This window comes from Myotis davidii, unplaced genomic scaffold (genome assembly GCF_000327345.1).
Source record: "Myotis davidii unplaced genomic scaffold, ASM32734v1 scaffold348, whole genome shotgun sequence".
In the NCBI taxonomy this organism is placed as follows: Eukaryota; Metazoa; Chordata; class Mammalia; order Chiroptera; family Vespertilionidae; genus Myotis; species Myotis davidii.
This window is the reverse complement of record NW_006298965.1, coordinates 555,340-566,677: the sequence shown is the minus strand read 5'-3', so window position 1 is coordinate 566,677 and position 11,338 is coordinate 555,340. Positions and strand designations below refer to the sequence as shown.

General features: G+C 45.7%; 1 protein-coding gene across 1 annotated transcript in view; it reads left to right on the top strand.

Annotated features, from left to right (window-relative positions):
- The window catches only part of MROH2B (maestro heat like repeat family member 2B), a 51,843-nt gene that overhangs the window by 29,272 nt on the left and 11,233 nt on the right, over nucleotides 1–11,338 (top strand). The window contains exons 19-30 of the mRNA XM_006774562.1: nucleotides 631–683; nucleotides 991–1,017; nucleotides 1,748–1,867; nucleotides 2,093–2,172; nucleotides 3,660–3,795; nucleotides 3,890–3,985; nucleotides 4,293–4,382; nucleotides 4,710–4,830; nucleotides 7,037–7,134; nucleotides 9,433–9,585; nucleotides 10,135–10,292; nucleotides 10,790–10,916. Coding sequence (XP_006774625.1) covers nucleotides 631–683; nucleotides 991–1,017; nucleotides 1,748–1,867; nucleotides 2,093–2,172; nucleotides 3,660–3,795; nucleotides 3,890–3,985; nucleotides 4,293–4,382; nucleotides 4,710–4,830; nucleotides 7,037–7,134; nucleotides 9,433–9,585; nucleotides 10,135–10,292; nucleotides 10,790–10,916 — 1,259 coding nt within the window. The remainder of the gene's footprint in view (nucleotides 1–630; nucleotides 684–990; nucleotides 1,018–1,747; nucleotides 1,868–2,092; nucleotides 2,173–3,659; nucleotides 3,796–3,889; nucleotides 3,986–4,292; nucleotides 4,383–4,709; nucleotides 4,831–7,036; nucleotides 7,135–9,432; nucleotides 9,586–10,134; nucleotides 10,293–10,789; nucleotides 10,917–11,338) is intronic.

Sequence of the window (11,338 nt, the reverse complement as noted above, 5' to 3'; positions counted from 1 at the left end):
GAGAGAACCTGTTGTAAATAGAGATCCCTAATGGACCATGGTCTTCTGGGATAGATCATTGAACCTGTATGCATAACATGATCCCCAAAAGATGGTTCTGACGGACCCAAAATTTGATACACAATGACAAGAACAGAAAACATAACAAAAAAACATTTTATGTTACATTAGTTTTTAGTCCATCAGTGAGGAAAATTTTGTTTAAAATGAAAGAGGAAAGGAATTAAAGATGTTTTAGATAATGATGACTGTACATTTTCAAGGTACAATCAATTTTGCTATAACACACCATACACACTGACTAGTATAAGAAAAACTTCAGAGATGATGAGGAAAATGGGCTGAGGGGCACAACATTCAAAAAATCCATCAATGGCACATTTTTAAAAAACAGCTATCTATTTTTTAATATATTTTTAAATACATTTTTTCCTTGAAAAACACCTGAAGTAAATTATGACAGTTATGAAATATCATGGCATGGTGGCAAAGAAAGGTTATCTGAAATCTGATGGACGGTTGCAATGCCAGATTTGGATGGGGGGTGCCCATGACCCAATAAACAGAGGAAGCAAACACAAAGCCCAACACCTACAACTCTCCCTCACGTACCCATCGCATGGGAACCAGTTTGCATTTTCAACGCAAGCATTAGAGCAGAGCTGACTGTATCCGGCTCCAAGGTGAGCTGCCCTATCGCCTGTACCTGTCCTTTCAGGAGTTTTCACGGCTCTTCCTGCCATGTGCCTTCCCCTATTTTCCTGCCCAAGTCTAGGACAGCCTCTTCCAACTGAGAAGCCTGAGACCTCTGTAGCATAGTCCCAGCTCACCCGAGGGACAGTTCCTGCCAGTGTACCAGGCCTCGCTTTGAAAAATGGGGGAGGAAGTGGGTGCTTTGGCAAGACCAGGTTGAGGGGCGGGGCTTCTTGTTGGGGCGCCGGAACTCCCTCGCTGCTGCTCTAGTATCTGCTTTTGCCTTTGAATTTTCAGGTTCTGGGCATGTCTGTGATGAACAAGGTATGTGATATATTTGAACTTACATATTTGAACACAAATCATGCTCCCTGGAAGTGCAGTAAGCGTAGGTGTCCTCTGGATTTGATTCCAGAGGAAAGGATCCCAATACATAACTAATCAACCCAGTTCTGAAGCCAGGATCCCAGAGCCTAATCTAGGACAGAGCAAGTTGCTGTATTTGGTTACAAATGGTTTGGAAGTTGGGCTGCAAACTACAGCAGGGTCATTAGAACTGTGGGTTGTGACCCACCAGTAGATCATGAAATTCATTTAATAAATCACAACCAGCAACATTTTTGTACTTAAATAAATGAGAAATACATTGCATATAGTAATAACTATCCTAAAACTTTTATTTCAGATAGATGATGATGATAGATGATAGATAGATAGATAGATAGATAGATAGATAGATAGATGATAGGTGTAGATATTGCGTGTGTAAATATTGGGTGGAATTGTAAACTGTTTCCTACTGTGATTTATGGTCAAAGAAGTTTGAAAGCCATTACTTTAAGGGACCTTCCATGTATGGGTCAGGTGGTGGTCAGGGGCGGAAGTGGAAGTTGACCTGTTTTTCCATTTCCCTGCGTGTCCTGAGGTAGACACGGCAAAAGGAGCGGGGAGATTCTCTCCTTCTGGGTACACGTTTCAACCTCAGGTCACACGTTTATAGAACCAGGAGAGCTGCCTAAGACCCCTGCTTGTACCTTGAATCGTTTTGCTTTAGGACATGGATCTGCAAATGAGTTTCACAAGAAGTATCACGGAGATTGGCATTGCTGTCCAAGATGCTGAGGATCAGGGGTTCAAGTTTTCCTACAAAGAGTTGCTGCTCGGTTACATGCTGGTGAGTGAGCAGAGAGGACTCTGGCGAGGCCCTGAGAAGTCCATTACCAAGGTTGCGGGGCTGTCTTCCTAAAAGTGGGTAAAACTGCCCAGTCCCAAGGATCAGACCTCGGCTGTATTTCTGCCCGAGGGCACCCACGGGTCCAGTGAGGTTGCAGCTGCGTCCGTGCTGAAGGGAAACTCCCTTGATCTTTTCTGAAACATTCCACCTCCTTGTTTGTGGCAGGACTTCATCAGGGACGAGCCCCTGGATTCCTTAGCTACCCCTGTTCGGTGGAAAGCCTTAATCGCCATCAGATACCTCAGGTAGAGAAATTTGAGCTATTCTCATTGAAAAAATGGTTCCTCGCCCATGTCCTCCTTCTGACTTATAGATGAGTGCAGACTCCAGGGCACCCTCCCCAAAACGAACACAGTTCCTCAGTGAGTGATTTCAAACGGGGCCTTTCTCTCCCCAGAGTTGCAAAACTGGCAGATTGGTCACTTGATGCCTAATGGAGAGAAGGGCTGCTTAGAGGAGTCGGATGTGTTGATATATGAAGACTGAAATTTTGTGAAAAATGACGTTTTTCTTCCTAGATCTTGACCTGTAGAAAAACTTTAATTTTCCCATTAAAAAATTGTGCAAGCCGTAATCAATTCTAGTTGGTTAGCAACAATAAGCCTGAAGAAGAAAATAATGTCAAGCAAATTTTTAAAATAGCATTCTCCCGCTGCAGTATAAGAAATTCAAGTTCACTGTTAAAACTTGGAAACCAGAGAAAGTTTTAAAAAACAATAAAATCACCCCTATTTTTATTTTATTTTATTGTTTTATTATTATTTATTTATTCATCTGCCTAATGGCCCTGGCTAAGACTTCTAGTACTATGTTAAATAAAAGCAGCACCCTATTCGCTCCTGATCTTAGAAGGAAAGTTTTCAGTTTTTCACCCTTCAGTATGATGTTACCTGCAGGCTTTTTATATATGGCATTTATTATGTTGAGGTAACAAAAATCATTTTTTTTCTTTTTTTTCTTTTTTTCTTCTTCTATGTGGGGTGGTTGATCTTGAGGCTGCAGGGAGCAAGCTGACTCCAGATTTCTCCAAGTCCACATTTCTTTGCCTCAGTTTTTCTGTGTCCAAAGACAGGGAACCACAGTACGCCTTTGTAGGAGGGTACAGAAGTCATTGTTAATGGCCTCCTAATACCTTATTATTTAGATGTGCCTTATGTTACTTCACCAGCCTCCTCTTGCTATTTTTGATTGTGGCCTGTTTTTAAGAACTGTAAATAATGTTTTGGTGAACACCTCTATGCAAAAAGTGTTCTCTGAACTTCCGATGATAGAAGTTGACAATTTGATTTAATAAACATGATTAAGTGTCATCCTTGTATCAGGCACTGAGCTGGGTTCAAAAAGGACAGCAATAAACAAAATGTGGCTTTGCCCTGGAAGGGTTTTAGCCTCCTGGGAAAGCGATACAAAGCACACCTATGGGATGTCTCACACGTGTGGGAAGAGGCGAGAGAAGGGAAGGCACAGGTTGCCATGTTTACAGAAAGGAGGGAAATCTGAAGACAGCTCACACACATAAACCTTGAACATGAGTAAGAACTGAGTAGGTTCTAGAACAGTGTTGTGAAGTAGAAATATAATGCAAGTTACTTGTATCATTTAAAATTTTCTAGTAGCCACTTTTAAGAGTACAAAGAAACAAGTTCAATTGATTTTCATCATGTTCTTATTTAATCCAATATATTCAGTTATATGATCATTTTAACATGTATTCACGTGGCTCTCACTCCAGTAAACTGAAACCTCGGCTCTCACTGAATGACAATCTGAACATTCTGGAAGAGAACATCCGGAGGCTGCTGCCCCTTCCGCCTCTGGAAACTCTCAGAAATGAGGGCGAGACAGACAAGGACAAGGAGCACATCGTTGTATGTGGGGTGAGGCCCGGGTGGCAGGAAGAGCCCAGTGGGGCCTCCTTGCCCTCTCACCTCAGCCTCACCTCCCACTCACCTTGGATTTCAGTTCCTCTACGAACGGTCCATGGATGCTCTAGGAAAGCTGCTGCGGACCATGATGTGGGACAATGTGCGAGCCGAAGACTGCCAGGAAATGTTTAACGTGAGTAGGGCCACTGCTCAGACTGATCCCCAGGCCCCCTAATCTGTGCGCCGGTGCACCTCTCAACCTGGACCTCCTCCTCCTTGCAGGGAGACGTCCAGCCCGACCCACTCAACCCCACGTGCAGGGCCCATTCTGTGGTTCTGTTAGCCTGTCCGCTCAGCAATAGTGCGCAGGGTGGTCAGCACCTGTCGCAGCAGCGGCTGGGGGAGGTGGGGGGGCGGGGAGAGGTGGGGGAGAGAGAGAGAACGTGAATGCATGGATCAGCAGGACACTATGGAAAGGATGCTTATCCTTTGACTAACAGCTTCTCCGAATGTGGCTTGTTTCACAAAAAGAGTGGGAAAGAGAAAGAGCCTTCCAGATCACCGCCAAAGTGCTGACCAACGACGTGGAGGTGAGTCCCCCTGGAATGAGTAGGTTTCATTGCTCGCTAACAGCAGGGATCTCCGAGGCCCCTGAAGCCCAAACCTCCCCGAAACGGTCTCCAGTCCCCGACGGAGTGCTTTCCGGGGTGGCAAGCCCATAGGACCAGCCACGTGGTTGTCTGTGTGCTGCTTGCTTACTTCCACCGCCCTGAGAGGGTAAGTCCAAGATCCCCTTTCATTCTAAGGACCAGCAGGGAGGAATCAAGGGACTGACTCTCTCTCTCTCTCCAGTGTTGGGAATGTCTGGAGGCATTATCCAGCCACCCCATCACCTTGGGGGCCCCTTTGTCCTGCAGGCACCGGAGAACTTTAAAATCACCTCGCTGCTCGGCCTCCTGGCCCCGCACTCCTGTGACTCCCTGCCCTCCATCCGCCAGGCCGCAGCCAGCTCGGCCATTGCTCTGTTCTATATACAAGGTGAGCGAAAGACAAATGGAGAGAAAGATACTTGCTTCCTTCCCAGCTTTCCTCCGTGTACATCTGTTTCTCTGCTCCTCCTTCTCTCTTTCTCCCTCTCTCTTTACCTCCCCCAGTTCAGCCATTTCTGAGTTCTAATACCCTAATTATGTCACAGAATTTGCCTCTTGGGTCTTTCTGCCTCCGTGGTTCTATTATTCTTTTTTAGAAATAAAGATAATGACACCAAAGCATCTTAAGGAGCCATAAAAGTGGGTGAAATGTTTGAAGAGTAGCCATCACATGGTCTCCCAGGAGGAAGTGATGCTTTCATTCTTTTTCTCCAGGACAGAATTTGGGGAAGGTTTCCCAGTTGGCATCTCAGGTCCTTGGTCCGCTCTCTGAGTGCATGTGAATAACTGGCAGTATCAGCCAACGTAAGGAATTTAAAACCCCAGTGTCGGGCGGAGCCCAGCAGTCAGGGCCCCTGTCCAAGCTGCATCGGCGGGTGTTTCGCGGAGCACAGCCCCGCAGTGGGTGTGCTCAGCTGTGCGTAGGCCAGGGAGGCCAGGCGCACTGGTCTCAGTTCAGTGCCGTCCACCTTTAGTTCACTCTTCACTCTCGCAGGCACTCGGGAACTATTTCCCCAACGCTTTCCCAGGTGTTGAGCACTGTTCTGATGCTGGAGACGCAGAGATATTACAAGTCAAAAGCTGGGATTTGGTGGGAAGGGATGGGTGAGGGCATAGTCAGTCAAAAAAAAAGAAAACAGCAGAAACAGAATAGATATGAAAGTCCCTTGGAACATGGGAGGATAATTCATTAAGTATATATGCTCTTACCAAGCCAGAAAAAAAAATGAACTAAGGAAGTGAGGAACCATTTCAGTAATCGAAGAATGTGCAAGGGAAGAAAGGAATTTGAATTCTATAATCGTTCTACCTATTCTTCCTCCAGCCCCCTTTATTTCCCTGAAACTTGCAAAGTTCAGGTCTTCAAACACTCTTTGTTAAGAAGAAATCCCATAATCTGTTATTCACTTTAACTCTCTTTCTTGATTGATCAAATGAGCATGGTAGAGAGAAAGAACATGAGTATTAATTAAACGTCTACTAGACACCAGTAGCGAGTGTGATACTAAATTAAATACCCACTTGATACTCATGGATGCTGCTCAGTCAGTTTTGAGATGAGGGATCTGGGGCTAAAAATGTACCAGCAGCTTGGACCGCTGATCTCATGGAGCTGGGCTTTGAGTCCAGGTCTGCGTGACTCCAAAGTCTGTGTGAGTTTTGCTGGGCTGGGTGGCCTTCCACAGAATCATTCAGGTGTGTGTTTCCACAACTACCATTCACTCAAACAGCAAAGAGAAATCATTACCATTTAGATCAGTGGTTCTCAACCTTCCTAATGCCGCGGCCCTTTAATACAGTTCCTCATGTGGTGGTGACCCCCAACCATAAAATTATTTTCATTGCTACTTCATAACTGTAATTTTGCTACTGTTATGAATCGTAATGTAAATATCTGATATGCAGGATGTATTTTCATTGTTACAAATTGAACATAATTAAAGCATAGTGATGAATCACAAAAACAATATGTAATTATATATGTGTTTTCCGATGATCTTAGGCGACCCCTGTGAAAGGGTCGTTCGACCCCCAAAGGGGTCGCAACCCACAGGTTGAGAACCGCTGATTTAGATCTACTTCTATAAACTGAGATCAGCAAGTACCTACTCAGTGCTGACGTTCCATTGCACTAGCTTCCCATTCCCCCCACAGCAGCTCACCGCGGAATGGAAGTCCAACGGAGTCAGCAGCATGGTAGGGTAGTAAGAGCCTGGGCTTCAGTGTCAGCGTGTCAGACAGACCAGGGCACAAGTTCTGACTTCCCTATTTTTACTCACCGTCATGTGGCCAAATGGCCTCATATCTCTGCCTCAGCTTTCTCATCTGCAAGATGGGGACAATAGCAGAAGGATCTACTTCAGATCACCTTTCTGAGTAACAAATGAGATCACTGTATGCGAGTATTTAACATGGTGCCTGGCAGGTAGAAACTACTCAATATGTGTCTGTTCTTATGCTCACTGTCTCATCAGGGAGTGTATCTGTTGAAAGTGTCCAGCAGCTGAATTCGTGTCTCAACACAATCTAACCAGCCTCTGCCACATCTATCAAGTCTTTGACCTCCTACCTGTGTCTCCTGTGGTTGGTTTTAGGTGCTCACCTGGAAGTGGAAAGACTGCGGGGATTGCAGGAAGGCCTGCAATCTAATGACGTGCAGGTCCAGCTCAAGATTTCTTCTAAAATAGCAAAGGTAATAGACATGGAGGACTGGCCAAGGGCTGTAAAGACGATTCCAGATTGACTTTCAAATGAGTAACCTGTGTACAGATCACTACCAAGAGGGCGGCAGCATAGCCCTTCAAGTAGAATGAAAGACCTTTGTCCTGTCGTTTATGAACTCTGGGTTGACATGTGTATAGCTGAGGCCTGCTACTGCTCATTTCATGCTCTGGGAAAACTTGTCAATCAAGCGGCCCTCTCCAGGCTGAGGGAGGCAGTGGATGCTCTGTGTGCACTGCTCAAAGCTCAGAACCCTCAACTTCAAAATAATGACCTAACCTACCTCTCAGAGATGTTGTGAGGACTGGTTGATCAACTCATTCATTTATGCAATCATTCATTTACTCACCTAATATGCCCTGGGCACCTACCATATGCCAGACTTTGTCCTAAGCTCTAAGAACAGAAAAAGACAAAATGCCTGCCTTCATTGAGCTTGCATCCCAGTAGATGGAGTCCGGCAAATAAATATCAGGTCAGGTAGTGATCACTGAGAAAAATAAAATCCAATAAAGAAAGGGTAATCCCTTAGAGAAGGTCACTGAAAGAGGGAAGCATACAGACATCTGGAAAGAACATTCCAGGCAGAGGGAAAACAGCAAGTGCAAACACCCTGCCCTGGAGAAAGACGTAGATGAGATCTGAGAGATAGTCTGGGGATGATCCAGGAACCTTGCAGGCCTTGTTAAGGACCTTGGCTTTTACTGCAATTGAAATGTAAAGCCAGCGAAGGGTTTTGAGCAGAAGAGTCAGGCCCACTACCTACCTTTGTGCCAGTTGTGAAAAACGCACAAGTACACCCCCCGTGTGAGGTAACGTCACTCCTAAAGTAGACATTGTAGAGTTGTATGTATTATGGCAATTAGCCCCAGATGTCAGTGAAGGGTCCAACAAAGTCCATCAGAATTGAGGGCAGAACACCTTTACCTAATTTGCAAAAACCTTTTATGAACTAGTGATGGTTCTGTGAAGGGAACATGACTGAATGTATGTTTCTGAAGGGTCATCTGGCTGCTATGTTTAGATTAGAACATAGGCTGGCAAGAGTGAAATTGTGCCAGTTGTGAAAAACTTCGGAGGAAACTACAAGAATCTAGGTGTGAGATTAGGAGACTTGGACTAAGGAGGCAGAAGTGGTGACAACAAGAAAGTGATCAGAATATGGGAGAAAAGCAAAATGGGGACTTGGGGGGGACATATGTCACATAGCTAAGAATGTCTGAAGCATGATAGGCACTCAACAACATGAGTTTCCTTCCTTCCTTTCTTTGTAAACCAACACCCATCACAATGTGATTTAAAAAAAAAAAGGAGAAGAAGAAGAAGAAGAAAGGAAAAAGATGGCCATTGAGCTTGGACCCCAAGCAAGCATTTTGTGCTACATAGAACAGGCTAGTCTAGCCCTCTGATGTGGGAACCATGATAACTCACAACCTGGGAGACACACTGTTCATGAAAAGGAACTTTTTCTTCTCAAGGATGGTCCTACCAAACATCACCAGGCCGTGTAATAGAGGGGGAGCCGGTTGCGAAGAGGAATGTGTTCATACCTACAGATTCATGATTATGACCATGTGGTTAGTTAAAGCCCTAGCTAATGCTCCTGGAATTCATTCAGACTGCTCACTTTTCACACACACACTCACCCTCGTGCACTGCTATCAACCAACTGCCTGTGTAGTTCTTGTAGAGATCAAAACTGCAAAGTTTCAATTTTCTTGACCTTTCGTTGACTACTCTTAATATTGAGACTGGGAAGAGCAAAATGCAGGGCTCATAAGAGTTCAGACTCTGCATGTGTATGGAGGCACCTGGTGTTCACCATGGCACTGAGTAAACAGTGATAGATTTTCCTGAACTCCCAAGTCTTAGCTATTCTTTGGCAGATGTGAGACTTACTTCTATGCTGTATGAAATGTGTGTGAAGTGCTGCGAATCATATAAATTACTATGTAGGCATTACGCATCATTTTTCCCTTATGAAGTATACTATATCACTTTAGTTTGGAGAGAAAATTGCATCAGCAGACCTGGGATGGTGTAAACTGACAAAAAAGGCAACTCCAGGGCAAGTTTGCTTAGAGGCCAAAGGTCATGTCTATGTCCTATTTTTGTATTTTCCCTGGTGTCTAAGACCCCAGTCTTATGCTCACTGTTTGCCACGCCCATTGGTCTCCGATATCCCAGAACAAGGAGTAACTGCATGTGGTGGGTGCCCGGGTGTGAAGCGAGGTGGTGGCTAGCGTGCGTTTCTCCTGCGTATCCTCAGGTTGTGAGTAAGCTCATCCCGAGTGGAGAGATTCTCGTGTTCCTGGAGGAGACCCTGGATGGTCTGGAGACCCTCAGCGGCCCCTGTGTCACGGCCTGCGGCCTGTGGATGGTCGCCGCCCTGAAGGAGCAGGGAGCTGCCTTGGAAGATCAGGTACACTGACTGCCCAGCTGACAGCCCAGCACAATTCTCACCCTTCTGAGCAAGATGCCTTTCCCATCGGCTCCGCTTTGCCTTTTGAAATCGCTGTATATCCTGTGGGAGCCAGACCAGATATCCCTCCAAAGCGACGCCAGTTACTCATGGGTTCCCCCCGTCAGTCCTGTGTACCTCTCGCATACCATTGGCCGTACACTGGCTCCCGCACAAGCCTTTGAGTACATCCCCAACAGCCTTTAGCAGACACCCCTTTCTTTTGAGAGAGTTCTGCATCGTATTCACCTCGGGTAAATGTCTCACGGCGCTTAGCTTAGCACAGCACCTGGCCAAAAGCAGCCTTTCGCTAAATTCATTTAAGGAAAAAGACCCAGCGCATCAACAATTCTCCTGAATAAGAGAAAGGCCATGTGTAGAATCGATGATCATTTTTAACATCTTTTATAATTCACCAACCACCGATAGGCTGACCATATCCGCCCTGAGCCTTTCACGTCCTAGAGGGAAAATGACGACGTAATGCTGGCTTTGGCTTTTTCTTTGTAGCTGTTGGAGATCTTGGGCATAATTTACTATCACCTGCCAATCCTCAGGCAGAAGGAGGAAAGTTTTCAGTTCATTCTGGAAGCCATCTCCCAGATAGCCAGCTTTCACACGGAGGCAGTTGTCGCCAACCTTTTACAGAAGCCTCTGCCCTTTGACAGGTAGATTCTGACTGAACTGGTCCTTCCTCTCAGGAAAAGCCACCCTGCAGGGCATCGGGGAAGGGCTTACTGTTTGAAAGGTAGTGAACAAAGGTTGAAAATATCTTATTAATTTAAAAATGAATGTTTCCCCTGCTGGTTGTGTATATATATATACATATACGTATATATACACTCATTGAGCAATGATGAGATTTTTTTCTTAAATACACCATAGGAATACGTGAATATTAGAAAGTGAATATTTCTCCTCTTTTTGGTTGCCCAGAATTCACCTTTGTGAGAGACTTCTGTCTTGGTGGACATTAGCAAACCTCAGTAACCCAAGGCCAGAATGCGGGGTTGTTAAGTAACAGCCTCATTGCCCCCAGGCATGCTAACATGTCCCTCTGCCTCGCAATGCTGGCTAGACATAACGTGGTTTTAGAGTGAATCCGATGGACACGCTCCTACTCCACGGAGTCGTGCCTTCTCCGCTTGCTGCCCTGCTGCCCTAGGGACACGAAGACGCTGTGGAGGGCTCTGGCTGAGAACCCCGCCTCCAGCAGCAAGCTCTTGCGAGCCTTGACCGTCAAACTGGACAGCGGGTTAGAGGACGACCTGGCGGGCATGGACGCCATCTCAGTGAGTGCAACCTCCCTGCCCACCACAGGCCTGTTCCCACCTGGAACTTGATGATGTATCGTTTGTCACACTTCTCCTCTCCTGCCCTGATTTTAAATCATCTCCAGTTTATAACAGATAAATGAGCAGTCATTGTGTCTGTGGCTGCCATTTTCAGAAGCAAATTCCTCAGCAGCCCAAAGAAAATCTGTGTTTCCGCATTTCCAAATTTGTCTTCAGGGTAGCTGAAGAGCCCCTCTTTTTTTTTAAATATATTTTTTATTGATTAAGATATTACATATGTGTCCCTGTCCCCACATCACCCTCCACCCCCGCCCCCCCAGTGTCCATGTCCATTGGTTAGGCCTCTATGCCTGCATGTAAGTCCTTTGGTTGCTCTTTCCCCTTTACCCCCACCCTCCCCTACCCTCCTCCAAAGCCCG